General features: G+C 61.5%; 1 protein-coding gene and 1 pseudogene across 2 annotated transcripts; one reads left to right on the top strand and one right to left on the bottom strand.

The window, feature by feature from the left end:
* The first annotated feature begins 253 nt into the window (after positions 1–253).
* Positions 254–1153, top strand: LOC129546157 (vomeronasal type-1 receptor 4-like; annotated as a pseudogene).
* Positions 1154–4784: 3631 nt separating this feature from the next.
* Positions 4785–15559, bottom strand: EPN1 (epsin 1). Of its 2 annotated transcripts, XM_055410606.2 has the most exons (11): positions 15286–15558; positions 12489–12809; positions 9404–9653; positions 8799–8923; positions 8337–8411; positions 7818–7901; positions 6841–7144; positions 6546–6656; positions 6356–6442; positions 5447–5704; positions 4785–5369 (listed from the first exon to the last, which is right to left on the bottom strand). In XM_055410606.2, exons 2-11 carry the CDS (start codon positions 12714–12716, stop codon positions 5161–5163), a joined length of 1731 nt encoding a protein of 576 aa, XP_055266581.1. In that variant the 5' UTR covers positions 12717–12809; positions 15286–15558; the 3' UTR covers positions 4785–5160. The 2 variants fall into 2 exon arrangements, with proteins under 2 accessions (XP_055266581.1, XP_055266582.1); XM_055410607.2 differs by lacking the exon at positions 8337–8411 and having other exon boundaries at positions 15286–15559.
* Between the last annotated feature and the right edge of the window lie 204 nt (positions 15560–15763).

Below are 15763 nucleotides of genomic sequence, written 5' to 3'. Positions count from 1 at the left end.
GGACCTTGCCTGCCCGTAGAGGATCAGGATACACAGGTGAATAAATAAAGACAGAACTAATCGTGAAAAGGGTAAGCAGCGTCACTTGTATATGCTCCAGGTTGCGCTCCTCCTGTGGAGTATGGCAGTGTCTCCCTTCTCAGGAGGGGAAAAGACCAAGAATTCCTGTCCAGTGTTGGTTCTATGTGAAAACTGCTGAGGTCATCACCAGCTCAGCCCGCTTTCTGCTCCAGGCCACTCTGACGTGCTCTCCATGTCTTTACAGAGACGTCCTGAGAACCCAGGGGAGGCGGCTGTGAAAGCCATCTTTCTGTTACAGGTGGTGGCTGGGGCTCTGGACAAAGCCATCCTTTCCTTCCACAGTATCTCTCCAGTCTTGCTTGACCAGAAAAGGAGATGCAGATGCAATTTTCACACACCTGGCCCTGGCCAACCTCCTGGTTCTTCTCTTCGCTGGGGTTCCCCACACAATGGCAGCTTTTGTTTTGAGGACGCCCCTGTCCAGCCTTGGGTGTAAGTCTGTGTATTACACACAGAGGGCGGCTCGCAGCACCGTCCTGGGCTCCACCTGAGTCCTGAGCACCTGTCAGTCCTTCACTCTCTCCCCCAGCAGAGCCAAGTGGGTGATGCTCAGAGGAAGGGCCCCCAGGGTCACTGGTCCTTCCTGTTGCACCTGCTGAATATTTAGTCTCTTACTGAGTATCTTTGTTCCTGCGACAGTCACTGGCCCACAGGACACAGGAAATGATACCGACAATCAAGGGGGGAAGTGGTTCTGGTCATCAATTCCCAGTGCAGCCACTGTCATCCTGTGGTCCATCTCTGATGCTGTGTTTCTGACCCTCATGGGCTGGTCCAGTGGCCCCATGGTGCTTCTCCTGCTCAGACACCGCCAGAGGGTGCAGTGTATTCACACCCCCCTGGGCAGCACAGATGCCCCCGGAGACCAGAGCCGCCCGCACCGTCCTGATGCTGGTGGTCACCTTTGTCACCTTTTACATACTGAATTCTACTTTCAATTTTCACACCACTGTTCTTCTGGAGTCTTGTCTGTGGTTGATGCAGGCCACTCTTATTCTGGCTTTGTTTCCCCACTTTTAGCCCCTTCCTCGCGATCCTCAAGGACTTTGGATCTCCTCAGTTTTGCTCATGAGTTGTTGAAATCACTGTTGAAAGGTTTGCTGTTGTTGTTCAGTTGCTAAGTGGTGACTCTTGTCTCTTTAAGACCCCATGGACTGCAGCAGGCCAGCCTTCCCTGTCCTTCACCATCTCCCAGAGCTTGCTCAAACTCATGTCCATCAAGTCAGTGATGCCCTCCAGCCATCTCATCCTCTGTCGTCCCCTTCTCCTCCTGCCCTCAATCCCTCCCAGCATCAGTCTTTTCCAATGAGTCAGGTCTTCCCATCAGGTGGCCAAAGTGTTGGAGCTTCAGCATCAGTCCTTCCAGTGAATATTCAGGACTGATCTCCTTTAGGACGGACTGGTTTGATCTCCTTGCAGTCCAAGGTTAAATGTATGTCAGTCAGTTTCTGTACCATCCATGATTGCTGTATTTAATCATCATCTACCACTTACCCATTTTTATACTTTTCTGTTATTAAACATGCCTAACATCATACTTAAAACTTTAACCATCCTCAAGTGTATAATACAGTGGCACTCAACACACTCACGTTGCGGGCAGCCATCACCACTACGTAGACGCTTGGTGTCACTAAAACAATCACTGGCCCTTCTCTCTACTCGGCCCAGACCGGCCTCTGTTCTGTCTCTATGGATCTGCCTGTTCCAGGTGCTTCATATACACAGTCAGGATGCTGTTTGCTTGTCCTTCTGTGTGTGCCTCGTCTCCCTAAGCATAATGTTCTCAAGATCGTTCCGCCTTGTGGCAGACACCAAACTCCCACATCCTATGGCTGAAGTCGAGTCCATCTGATGTACACACATCTCATTGACCTACTCTCACTGGTGGACACTCGCGCCGTCTTGTCTGCTGGCTGCTGTGAGTGGTGAACGCGGGTGTGTGGTGTCTGTCGCGTCCCTGGTTTCAGTTTAGGCTCATGCACACCTGGAGACATGGCTGTGTCCTGGCAATCTGTGCATGTAACCTTTTGAGAAATCACCAAACGTTTCCACAGCCACTGCTCAATTCCCTATTCCCACCAGCAATGCACAAGCGTTCCGTTTTCTCCAGTATTTGCTATTTCCCGTTTCTTGCCTGTATCCACCTAGCCAAGTGTGAGGTGGCATCTGTGGTTTTCATCAGCTCTTCCCCAATGGCTAATAATGCCAAGCACCTTTTCAAGTGTTTGCTGGCTGTTTATGTGTCTTTGGAGAAATGTCATTTTTCAAGTCCTTGCACATTTTTGTATGGGGTTGGTTTTGTTATTCGTTTGGGGGAGTATTTTATACATTCTGAACACTGAATCCTTTTCAGTCAGATCGGCAAGTGTCTTCTACTGGTCTGCAGTGTCAGGTTGCTGCTGCTGCCCATGGAGTGCAGCTCTTCAGAGACGCGCAGACTGGTCTGCAGCTGCGGGGGGCTGTGTGCACACGACAGGCGAAGGGGGTCTGACTGGCGCTCCAGCTACATCCATCCATTTTTAGCACCTAGCTGAATTCACATTTTTAAACAATCATTGTCTTTATAATGATCGAAGTTGTGTGTGTTCAGTTGCGTCCACCTCTTTGTGACCCCATGGACTGCAGCCCACCAGGCTCCTCAAAGAAAGCAACACAGAAGTGATTCTGGCTGTGGTATCATGAACCTCTTTCCCTACTGTTCATCCCCTTTGACAATGTGGGTTAACTGTTGTAGAGTATGTGTTGTGTGTTAGTCACTCAGTCGTGTCCAACTCTGCAACCCCCTGGACTGTGTCCATGGGCTTCTCCAGGCAAGAACACTGGATTGCGTTGCCATGCCCTGCTCCAAGGGATCCTCCCCACCCAGGGATCAAACCCTGGCCCCCTGCATCACAGGCAGATTCTTTACCTGAGCTACAGGAAAGTCTGCAGAGTCCCCCCACCACATATGAACTAATACCAAACCGTTCCTAGCCAGAGTGCAATCTCCAAAATTCTCCAGGGGAGGGGCTGCGAGGGGGGCTTAGAGGAAAATGGATCTGGGGGAGGTTGGACAACGGTTGAGCGGAGACAGGAGTGGGGGGCAGGTAATCCTCTCTACAGATTGCTGTGCTGGAAAGCGTCAGTTAAAACTATTTTAAGGAGCACATGTTAAATAGTCCTCACGGAAACTCTTAAGTGTTCAAACAGAAGTAAAATAAGGTGGAAGAAATAAAGAATTAGCCCAGGGGACCTCCCTGGTGCTCAGCAGTAAAGAATCCACCTGCGATGCAGGTGACACAAGAGATGCAGGTTCGATCCCTGGGTCAGGAAGATACCCTGGAGGAAGGCATGGCAACCCACTCCAGTATCCTTGCCTGGATGAGAATCCCATGAACAGATAAACCTGGTGGGCTACAGCCTGTGGGGTCGCAAAGGGTCAGACATGACTGGACAACAAAGCAGCGGAGAATAAAGCAATAGGGAACTTAAGACAGCAAAAGGAACACATTTTTGATGAAGCCTCTGGGATACCTTGGAGAAGGCAATGGCAAGCCACTCCAGTACTCTTGCCTAGAAAATCCCATGGATGGAGGAGCCTGGTAGGCTGCAGTCCGTGGGGTCGCTAGGGGTCGGACACGACTGAGCGACTTCACTTTCACACATTGGAGAAGGAAATGGCAACCCACTCCAGTGTTCTTGCCTGGAGAATCCCAGGGACAGGGGAGCCTGGTGGGCTTCCGTCTATGGGGTCAGAGAGTCGGACGTGACTGAAGTGACTTAGCAGCAGCAGCTGGGATACCTACCTTCATCCTACCATTGGGGTTTGGGGGGCCAAGGGGCTCTGTGTTGGGTTAGGGACCATGGGGGGGGGTGCAGGTGAATGTGGGCAGTGCTGAGGATGTGGGCGCCCTGGGACAGGAAGTGTGTCCTGCCGGTCTACACTAGCCAAAACCCCGCCCCCCTCCCCGCAGAACACCTCTGGCCAACCTCAACCAGCCAGAGCAAGTTTTCTGGGTCTCCACCCTCCCTGGGGCAGCAAGGTTGCCCCTCTTCCGTCCCTCCCGGCACCGGGCGCGCAGAGATAGCTCTAGGGTCGAGGACCCGCCAGTCCCCCAGACCTCGGAGGGGGAGTCCAGTGGGGCAGCCCGGGCGCCCATGCAGGCCACCCTGTACCCTGGAGGTCTGTGCCCTCACCCAGAGCAGGGGCACCTCCTAGGAAAGGACGTGGGCCAGCTGATCTCCGGGCACCCAGCCCATGGGTCCCCCAAGGCCCCCGAGCCAGAGCCAGCTGAGAGAACAGCTGCAGGTACACCCCACGGTGGGACCTGGCCCCTCGAGTGTGATGGGATCCCTGCAAAGCCCGGTCACCTGGGTGCTCTTTCTGGGGACCCTGGCGGCCTGCAGATTCCCTGGCCCAGGGCCCCGAGCCCCAAGCGGTGGGTGTGCGTGTGTGCGCACACCGAGTCCTCACCAACAACCAAGTCCAGCCCCGCTCTCAACACGGTCCACACCCCACCTCCAGCCTGGTCAGCTCTCCAGACGGCCGCAGCCCCGCAGGCCCACCACCCACAGGACCCCCTCCCACCCCCGATACAGAACCCCCCACGGCACCGGAGTCAGGGAAATCGAGGCTCCCCCTGCCCCCAAGAGGCAGACGGACTTTGAGCCCCGGGCCCCCAGGGGAAGGGGCCACAGGACCCATGAGTGGGACCGGGGGGTTCCGTGCCCGTGAGAATTGCCATTTATTCCCGAAGTTGCCAAAATCATCACCGAGGATTCACCGAGGGGTGCGTGAGGGGAGGAGGAGGCTCAAACACTGATTGAGGGCCAGTCAGGAGCTGGGGGAGGGGCGGGCGCGGCCCCCGCTGCCCCCCCTTCTAATGCCGTGGGAAGGGTCCTCCTCCGGCCAGCACCCTCCCCAGCCGCGTCCAGTTTCTCTCAGGGAGGCCGGCGGGGAACACAGGAAGAGGCTGTAGTGTGAGTGGGCCCCAGGAAGGGGAAGGGTGCGGGGGGGGGCAGGGTCCCCCGGTTCACATGCACTCACAACACTGGTCTCCCGGGGAGCAGAATGGGGGAGGCCCCTCCCGCCCTGGATTATAGGAGGAACGGGTTAGTGTTGGGGGCTGGGGGTCCTGGGGGCATCATGGGGGGCAGGCCAGGGCCCCCGCCGAGGGGAGAGATGTATGTGGGCGGTGCTCCCGCGACCGGAGGCACGGGGCTGATCCGGAGCTGGTTCAGGGTGAGCGTCGCGGGGGGCGCAGGCTGGAAGGGGTTGGTGACGGAGGGGCCGGTGGCTGGGGCTCCTGCGGGGAGGAGGGCGCGGCAGTCAGGGGTCTGCTCCCGCCCCCGCGCCCCCCTCCGCCCTGGTAGCCACACTCACCGCTAGGCAGGAAAGGGTTGGAGGCCTTGGCCCCGGGTGCCGCAGGGCCCGGCCGGCTCACCAGCGAGTCCAGGTCCACCAGCGCAGCATTCGGGCCCAGGAAAGACTCGGGAGTCTTGCGCGTGGGTGGCGTGGGGGTTGGGGCGGCCGCGGGCGGGGGGCTCCCCACAGCCTCAGCCAGAGAGCCCCCTACCCCGCTCATGTCGAAGGTGCCGGGGCTGCGGGCGGGCACCTCTCCGGCGAGCAGCTCCAGCTCCCCTAAAGGGGCCGCAGAGGGGCTCATGGGAAGATCCCGAAACACAGGGCCCAGGGGAGGGGCCCCGAGCCACCCACGGTGGGCCGTGGTCCAGGAGCCAGGTTTCCACCTCAGGGGCGAGGAGGGGAAGGCTCCCGGGAGGCTGACACACACATGGGGACTGCCGGGGTGGGGGCAGATGGACGGAGTACCCTTCGCAGGGCCTGGTTTTCTTTTAAAGATATCAGAACCCTAGCTATGTTGGGGAAAAGGCACAAAAGAAGCTGCAAAGAGGCTAGAGAACAAGACCCCAGCCTGCTGCCTCCACGAAGTGAGCGTCGCTCGGACGTGGACACAGCACAGGGGCCTCCCAGGAGCGGGGCACACAGGCCAGGACGGCAGGCACCACGCCCACCCTGCACAGAAACCCCAGCAGGCAGATGAAGAGGGGGATGCAGCCCACGGAGGGGCCCTGGGGACACAGGGTGCCCTGCCAGGGTCACAGGCCCAGCAGCACCCGGGGAGCTGCAGAGGGAACCCCCGTACCACCTTTGCAGCTTTTCCCTCCAAACCTGCCATCACATCAAAGGACACATGCTCGTCTCTGAACACGGACGGTTGAGAGCGCACCAGGCCGCAGCGCGGGCGGGGTGGGGGTCAGGGTGGGGGCTCACCTGTGCTGCTCCCAGAGGCTGGCAGGGCCGTGCGCAGGCGGTCGAAGTCAGAGAACTCATCGGCCTCCGTGTCAAAGCCCCCGACAACTGTGTGGGGGTCAAGATGGCACTCAGCTTCCCTGGGACCCAGGAGACCGGATCCCTCACATACCCAGGGGTCTGCCCCCAACCCCGAGCCCCTCTCCAGTACCTGCAGTGCCATTGGTGCTGGGCTTGCCAGGGGACCCCCCCCAGGGGTCTGAGAAGGCCGGGGCTGGGGCCCAGGGGTCAGAGGCCGGGGGTCCGCTAACTGGGGCCCCACCTGGGGCAGGAATGAGGCGTGTGAGGTGCCGGCACTCCCCTCTGCCCCCCAAGCCAGGCGTCCCCGCGGCCGCGGGCCCAGCCCTTCCCACCTAGCCCCCATTCCCCGATCCCAGAGGCCACCTCCAGCCCCACAGCTACCAGTCCCCCACCCCCAGGGCTCCACACTGGGGGCAGGGTCTCACCATCGGAGCCCCCCCACGGGTCAGGTACTGGTCCTTCTCCAGCCGCAGGGCCCTGGGTCCCCCCCCAAGGGTCAGCTGGGGGCCCTGCAGGGGCAGCAGGCCTCCAGGGGTCCCCAGAGGCTGGGGTAGGGGCTGGACCCCCCCAAGGATCAGCAGCCTGAGGGACAGGAGGTCCCCCCCAAGGGTCCGAGGCGGGGGCAGCCGTGGGGAGGGCAGCAGCCATGGACACAGGGGCCCCCCAGGGATCAGTGGCAGGAGGAGCAGCCGGGGCCGTGAAGACGTCAGCAAGATCCATGAGGGATGACTGCAGGAGAAAAGAAAGTGAGGGGTGAAGAGACCCCGGATTAAGAGGGCACCCCAGGGGGATGGTAGAAAAAAGTACCCAGGAGGAGGAGACCCCAGACTCCAAGAGGGGACCCTGGAGGATAGAGATGGGATCCGGAGTAGAGAGAGGTGCCCAGAACAGGAAGAAGAGTGAAGATGACCCCAGACCAGATCTAAGGAGAAAGGACACCCCCAGAGCAGGACAAAGGGGAGGGAGGCGGCCCACCAGGAGGCTGAGCTTCCGCAGACAGGAGGGAAGTGGGGGCTTATGCCGCTGCCGGCTGCTCTGACAGGCTCTGCTCTGCCCCCTGCCTCCCCGCCCCACACGGCCCACAGCCCTCCTTCCCCCGGGCCCCATCATCACTCTCCTCACAGCCGTCACCAGGCCCCGCACAGACACACTGTTCCCCAGCAGCCCAGACTGTCAACCAGCCCTGCAGGACTGAGGACCAAGGCCAAAGCCGACCTGGGCCCTGTCCTCGCTGGGCCGAGCCAGGCCCCCTTGCCCCGCCCCAGTTCATGGGCTGCCGGCAGCATGCAGTGCACACGCCGATCCCAGGCTGTCCCTGGGCTGAGCCATGCCCCGCGCGGAGCAGGGAGCCGCGTGCACACTGAGGTCGCCTTGGGCCAAGGCTGGTCCGGGCCACACTCACCTCCTCCTGGCTCGCGGTCTCCCTCTTGCTCTCCTCTATGGCCATCTGCAGCCGCAGGTCGTCCCCACGGCGGATCCGCTCCTCCTGATCCACCCGGAGCGGCAGGTGGGGAGGGGTCAGACTGGGTGACTGGGCTCTCACTGCACCCCCTCCCCCAAATGCATGGCCCCAGGACCCCCACACCCAGACAAGGTGACTGAAAATTAAAATGGTATGTGGACAAAGGTGCGATGTGAAGGGACACGAGGGCAGGGGGGGCTCGGAGGGAGGATGCTGTGCGGGGACAGCCGGGGGCAGGGGCGCCTGGCGCGGGGGTCTCCTCCCGTGGGGTGGGGGGTGCTGGTGGCTGCGCGCAGGGCGCCCTCAGCCCCGAGCAGCTACACACGGGGCGGGGGGCGGGGCACGGTCTGAGTTGGTCTGACACGAGGTCCCACGTCCCAGAAGCTGCAGCAGGAATGTGGGGGCGGGGACCTAGGGAGGGTTTTAGGGGAGCCTGGTAGTCGGGGAAGCTGCTCTGACCTTATCGTGCTCCTCGCGGCTCAAACTAAGGGCCAGCTGGAGCTGGGCGTCATCCTCGGGGCCGCAGGACGGGGGCTGGGGGAGAGAGCGCGTGAGGGGGCGGGGCCGGGGAGAGTGGGCGGAGCCTGAGAAGACTTGTGAAGGGCGGGGCCCGGGAGTGAGGGGTGGTCAGGTGGGGGGCGGGGCGGGGCGGGGCTGGGCCGGGTGAGGCGGGGCGGGGCGGGGCGAGCATGAACATGCAAACACAAGGAGGGAGACAGAGCCATGGCCAGACCCAGCAGGAGACACAGAGTCAGGGCCTCGACATGGTGAAGAACAGTAGAGACAAGCTGGGGTGGGGCCGGTCCTCCAGAGAGGAGGGGGGCGGAGAGGGAGAGCTGGAGGGGCGGAGGCGAGGCGTGGAGATGGAAAGAGAACTGACACGGACCCGCAGCCCGGGACCCCATGGCGCTGCACTGCTACCTGGTCGGCCTCCTCCTTGCTCATGGCCAGCGCCAGCTGCAGCTGCAGCTCCTCCTCCCCGCTGCTCTGTGGCCAGGCCTGCTCCGCCTCGGGCGGGGGCCCGGAGCCCACGGCTGCGGAGGAAGCTGAGGGAACACAGCTACTGAGACCCCGCGAAGATGGGACCCCACGGAGGGAAGACAGTCTGAGACGCCCCCGCGGCCCAGTGGGATGCAGGCTCCATGGCTGAGGAGGTACCCCTGGGCAGAAGTCAGCTGGTGATGGACAGGGCCCCGAGGACCTCTGAGCGGGAGGCCTAAGCTCCCGCTCTCGGTTGGGGGATGAATGGCCTCCTTCCCCTTCTTCAGGACTGGAGAGCTCACAGGGTCTCGGTCTCCAGGGCCAGGCCTGGGGCTGGATGCTGGGAGAGGACAGCTTGCACAGCTGGCCGCCCCTGCTCTAGGCACCGTGGGTGAGTGAGCGCAGGCTGGAGAGAACACCGGGGTGAAGACCAGAGGGAGCAGCAGCCTTCCCCTGCAGCCCCCACCCCCAGCATCGCACCTCTCCACCCCCGCCCGTCCTCTGGCGTCTCGCCGCAATCCCAGCCCACGGGGACCCCCACTCACCCGTGGCGGTCTGCGCAAGCTTCTCCTTGGTCTTGAGCGCATGGGCACGCTCCTCCCGCAGCCGGTCCTCGTCGCGCAGCAGGGCCACCAGCTGCCTGGCCTTCTCCCGCACGTTCACGCCCTGGTCCTTGCCATCGCGGTCCACGTACTGGAAGTCCTTCAGCGTCTGCACAGCATACATGTTCTCCTTGCACTGCTGTGACACGCGCTCCGAGCCCGTCTTGATGAGGTACTCCATCAGCGTCATAGCCTGTGGGGGCATTGCCTCATCACCCAGGGGCCAGCGGCACCAGTGCCCCCGGCTGGACCTGGAGAACAGCCCCCAGGGCAGCAGAAGCCAACCTCCAAGAACAGAGTGTGCCAGCTTGCTCACAGGAGCACCCAAGCGGGCAAACCCCAAGCCTGGACTTGGGGGACAAAGATGCTCTGAACAAGGTGGGTGATGACGGCGCGACACAGAGCCCCTGGGTAACAAGGATGAACTGGGGGGCGCGCGACCTCCAGGTGTCGCAAGGCACAGTGAGGGGAGAGGCAGCCCAGGCAGTTGTCCCTGACTTGCTGTTTCAAAAAAACGAAGACAAAGGTCACATGGCTGGACCCGGAAGGTCACACTCGGGTGCCCAGTGCACACCAGGAGCCTAGCAAGTATCGTCCGAGGCAGGGACTCCACACCCGCCTGGCACGACCGGAGGACCATGGTCTCAGAGGGAGGGAGAAACAGTCTTTGGCATCTTCTCATTTTGACATGGGGACACACTTCCTTCCCAACAAGTCAGATGGGAATACCCCGCAGCCCACACCCCGGGCGAGGCCTCTGGGAGCGAGGGAGGGCTGGGCCCGTCCAGGCCCTGCAGGAGGCCCCTGCCACGGTCCTCAGGCAGAGGGCACACGCAGTCTACAGGTGACACCCGGGCCTCCCAGACACAATGCACCGCCCTGGGCTGCCATGTCAGCAGGGGAGCCACCCTGGGGCCATGCTGGAATTCACCCGGGTCACGTCTCCACTGCCTTCCCAGGAGCCCAGCTGAGATCTGGCACGGCTCCCGGAGGTGTGTTGATATGGTTACCAGGTTGCCGGAGATTAGTCTTTAACTGACCCAGAGGTGTTTACACCTTGCCCCGCATGGGGACCACAGGCTCCTGACCTCCGGACCAGCCGCACCCTGGGGTTCAGCGGCTTCCTGGGGTCACACCCACACATGACAGCAGTCCCCGAGGGAAGGGGGATGCCAACACCACGCTCCGGGGGCCCACACACCGGACCAACCACCGCAGCCCAGTCCAGAAGCAGCCTTGGCGCCAGCCTCAGAACGCTCAGCTCAGGGCTTTGACCACTTTGGAACTGCAGTCTGTGAACACGGGATGACCTAACCCCCAGGGGAGCGACATGTGTGAGCGCCCTGCGGCCGCCACACCTCACCCTCCACAAAGGAAGTGGGCACCAGTGACCACAGCCCTGGGAGTCCCCGTTACCACCTCAGGCGCCGTGTCCCCAGGAGACGAGCAACCCGTCCCCACCCCAGGCACACAGAGGGGCAAGCAGGCTGCCCCAGGGGTCCTGGCCATCGGCACGCACCAACAGGGCTCAGCAGGTTGCCCCGAGCACAGCTCCGCACAGGCCACAAACCAACAGCACTTCCCTCGCGCACCAAGCGTGGCCGGAGCCCCAGCTGGTGGGCACCACTGCAAACCTATGCACCTCTGCCGGGCACAGGGGCAGCCCTGGAGAAAGTGCCTCCACCGCCCTCACCCACAGCCCGATCACCAGGCCCTGCCCCTCACCCAACAAGTGACTCAGGCGATCAGTGACCCGAGCGGGGCATGGCAGGGAGCCAGCAGCCCTGCAGCCTCCCCGGGCTGGGCAGCCGGGCCAGCACGGGCTCTGGGCCACGAGACCAGCACCTCCCTGTCCTGCCCACCCCACACAGAGCAGACCCTCGACCGTCGCCCAAGTTCATGGACCAGACTCCTCGGCGTTCCTGGGCCCAGGAGTCCACTCTCCAGAGGAAGGCCCCAGCCCAGCCCTGGCCACTCCTGGACCCACCTTGGGACACCAGGCATCCAGAGCAGCAGTGAAACAGGAGAGGGCCCTGTGCAACCAAGTTCCCTTCCCCCAAAGCCTGGGGTCTGTCCATCTCTCTATGCACTAGATAGGGGCATGCGTGCACAGCACGGGGTCAGGCCCAGAAATCCCGGTTCTAGAAAACAGCAAGCATACCCGGACAGTCATCCCCGCCTTGGGTGTAAGAGCAGATGATGAAAGCCACTCAAAAATCACTGTCAGGTAGCCAGTTATGTCCCTTGTCATCAGCCCAAACGTAAACACTTGGGAATGTGTTTTTTTTTTTTTAAGTAACAAACCTTTGTTCTCTTAATGGGGAATGATCCCTAAAATCTAGACTTGTTTTCCTTTTAAAAAGCAGGGAATGACTTACAGTAAAATTCTCTCTCTCTCATGCAGCTGAGTTCTAGAAATCAGATGTGGCTGCGTGAGCACCACCGCAGCGAAGACGGAGCCGCCCCACGGCCCCCACCTCCCTGGGGCTGCTACCCCCGCCTGGAGCCCCATGTACAGAGGACCCCGGGGACGACAGGGGTGCGGAGGGGGCTGGGCTTGGGGCACACGAGAGTGGACATGGAGCATCCATGTAGGCCTTGAGAGCAGACCAGCCTAGAGCCTGCCCCTTCTTCAAAGTTCACAAGGCTTGAGGCTTCCCTGATGGCACAGGGGATAAGAATCCAGCTGCCAATGCAGGAGATACGGATCCATCCCTGGTCCAGGTGGGTGGCATGTGGTCCATCCCACAAGCCGCCGAGCAACTAAGCCCGTGCGCCACAAGCACGAGCCTAAATGTCCCAGAGCCCGTGCTCCGCGACAAAAGCAGCCACTGCAGCAACCACGGCGCAGCACAGCCTTAAACAATGGCCCTAATTCTACAAGGAGAAAAAACCCACAAAACTAAAAATTCTTAAAATCGTTACGTTTGTTGCCTTCACTGAAAAGACACAGAACTCCAGCTCCTCCCGGAAACCGGGTGTCCCCGGTCAGCCACCCCGCTTCCCCGCGGGCCCCCCACACACTGACCTTGTAGACGTGCCGCCAGTTCTTGCCGTGGTCGTTGAGCCGCTTCCAGATCATGCTCATGATCTCGGAGAAGGCGACCACGTTGTAGGTGAGGTCAGCGATCTCGGACATGAGCGAGCTGGACGGGCCCCAGGGGTCGTTGCTCGTGGCCTCCCGCACCTTGATCTCGGCCTCCGAGTAGTTGTGGACGATGTTCTTCACCTGGCGCCGCAGCGAGGAAGTCGACATGGCGGCGGGGGGTGGGGTGGGGCGGGCCCCGGGGCAAGCAGAGCCGGGCAACGGGGAGGGGGTGGCGTGGCAGCAACGGGCAGGTCACCGCATCTGGGGGTGGAGAGAGGACCTTCAGAACCAGGCATTGGGCCTGCAGCCGCCTGGCCCTTGAGGCGCAGGACGGGGTTTCTGCCGTCGCCGGCAAGGCTCCGCCTGAGTCACCCCACCGTCTCTCAGTTCCTCAATCGTGCCCAGCACCTTCCTGCTCCGGTGGCAGAGCGTGTAGGGGGCCAAGGGCCCTTGGGGCACACCCCAGCCAACACTTCCTAGCCCGCACCTCCAGAGCCTCAATTTTCTCCTCTGTAAGATGGGGCCTCCATCCGGAGTCTAGACACCCGAAGGGAAGCCAGGAGTCGGGACACACGCTGTCCCCGTGGGTGGGTCTTGAGACAGCCACCCCACTCCTCCTCCCATCCTCCGTTGGGCTCCGCAGGAACCTCCAGCCTGACCCACCGCCACACCAGGGCTTGTCCTCATGATTTCCTAAGTGTGTCTGACTTGGGCTGAGGCCACCCCCGGAGTCCATGGGGGCAGCAACCACATAGCTCTGGACGAACGAGGCTTTTCCCGGCAGAAGACCTGGCCCGGAAGAGACACTCAGTAAATGGAGCAGGAAGGAAGGGAAGGGGGAGCAGGAGAGAGCTCCAGAGCAGGTGGGGGCAGAAACAAGGGCACACAAGGAGGCCAAGGAAGGGAGACGGCCAGGAGGGGTCCACCTGGGAGGGGGACGCAGCGTCCCGAGGTGGGAGATAAGGAAGCGTGAAGCCCCCTGGCTGGGCCCCGGCAGCGTGCCAGGCACTTGGGGAGCACGGGACATGCATGATCTCATTTAACACGGACGCCGGGTTCTAAAAGGAGGAGACGGATCACAGAGCTAAAGCGCCCAGCCAAGGTCACACATACTAGGCAGGCGGCGCAGGCTCTGTCCCAGGCCACCTCAGGCTCCAAAACAGGTCCTTTTAACTTAACATGTGCTTAGGGGAAGGCGACAGAGAAGAAACAAGAGGGGGACGGGGATCCACGCAGCACTCTGCAGCCCTCGCCCGGGGCCACGCCTGCGCCTCTGCCCTGCCGCACAGGCCGTGCATGAGTCGCGGACGCCTCACGGGGAGGAAGCCAGGCCCGGGCCTCCCCCATGGCAGCCGGGTCCCAGAGCAGGCTCTGACCATCGCCCACAGCCTCTCTGGTGGAGGCCTACCACCTGAGTCCCTGCCCAGAACGCAGGGGAGCCAGGCACTCGGAGACAGCTGTGAACGGCTGGAGAGACGGCCAGGGCCAGAGACAGGTCCAGCCAGACACACGACGACACAGCGCTTGTATGACACACAGAGCAGGAGCCTTTGAGAGGAAGGGGGGAGAGGGAAAGCGGCACAGAGAAACCCGGGCAGAGACGCATGCGCAGACAGAGATGTGAGGCCAGCGTGAGGCAGGGAGGCAGAGAGAAGACAGACCCAGAAACAGGCGGGCCAGGCTGGCACCGGGAAATCAGACGAGGAAAAGGGGGAAGGACAACGGGACTGGGGTCCAAATTCTGGCCTCCCTGGGGTTCAGTTTGCTCAACTCTCAAATAAAGGAAAGCATTTCCAGCTGCCGGGTTTGTTGATTAAATACAATGGGAACATAAAGTACTCAAGTCTGTGACCCACACACAGTAAGAGCTCAATAACACTGATTGACTCTCATTATCAGAAAAAAAATTTTTTCGAAAGATGTGCTATCTTAACACTGTGTGTTTACACTAAAGGACGTTAAAAGAAAAACTCAACACAGCAGAGGTAAGACTTCATGGGTACGGCTAAGAAGACTAGGTATTTCACAATTGGCTGACCCAAACAAAATCACTAGATCAAATAAAAGACAAACGATATGACAAAATTCTCCAAGAGTTACTCAGATATCAAACGATATCAAACTTTAACCGTGTGGGACAGAAAATCTACAAGTACTAATAGGAACGAGAGCTCCCAGCAGCGAAGGACAGGCTGGGACGAGGGGCAGCATCACCTCCGTTATTAGGCACGGCTGCCCTACTATTTTAAAGACTAAGGAACTGTCTGGTCAGCTTATAAATATTACAGGCTGGCACAAAGTGGGCCTCTGATTGCAGCGTCGGGCTCTTCAAGCCTCACTCATGAACCTGGGAGGAAGGCCAGATCCCAGACCAAGCGACAGACCCGCCGAGAGGGACACGGGGCTGGAGGAGACGAGCACCAGGACAAACATGACACGGGAGGACGGCGGGGAGAGAGGCACAGACCGGAGACACCGGCATTAGTCCTGAGCCTCCGACGCCGAGACGTGACAGAAAAGCACAACAAGACCGGGACAGACACATGGGGACGAGCGCTCTGTGGAAACGCCGCCACCGCACGGACACGAGCACCGGCGGCCCAGGCGGGGCCCGCGGGAGGCAGACGCGGGAGAGACGGAGAGCCGCGGGCGGTCCAGGCCGGGCGGGCGCAGACGCACGAAGGCCGCGGCGCTGCCCGAGCGCGCCGCCCGCCCCCCTCTCCCCGCCCGGGCTCACCTCGGGCCGCTCACTCCGCGCTCCGGGGGCTCATGGCGGGCAGCCCCCTGCCCCCGCTCGGCCTCGGTGTCACGGGGCGCGCGCCGGGCCTCGGGCGACGGACGCGGAGCCGCGCTCGGGCGCACGCGCGGACGCACGGCGAGCCGCACGTCGACGGCCCCGCCGCCCCGCCGCCCGGGAGGGGCGCGGAAAGCCGGGCGGGGGAGGGGAGCCGCCGAGCGGACGGGAAGCAACCGAAGAAGGCGACGGACCGGAAGCGGAAGTGACCCCGCGACCCACCCGGCCGTCCAGCCTGCGGCGAGTCTGCGCAATCGCCGCTTCCTAGCCCCCGCCCTCCCACGTGTCGTCATTTCCGGCGCGCGGGAGCCTTGGCCGGGCACCGTCTACCTCATTTCCGCCCGCCGCCGTGAGCCGACAGAGGCGGGGCGCAGGGAGTCTGGTCGGGAACGCATCATCGTCTCCAGACCACCCCCACGCG

Source organism: Moschus berezovskii, chromosome 22 (genome assembly GCF_049115385.1).
Source record: "Moschus berezovskii isolate FMDL1 chromosome 22, NW_MosBer_1.0, whole genome shotgun sequence".
Lineage (NCBI taxonomy): Eukaryota > Metazoa > Chordata > Mammalia > Artiodactyla > Moschidae > Moschus > Moschus berezovskii.
This window is presented reverse-complemented; position numbering and strand designations above follow the sequence as displayed.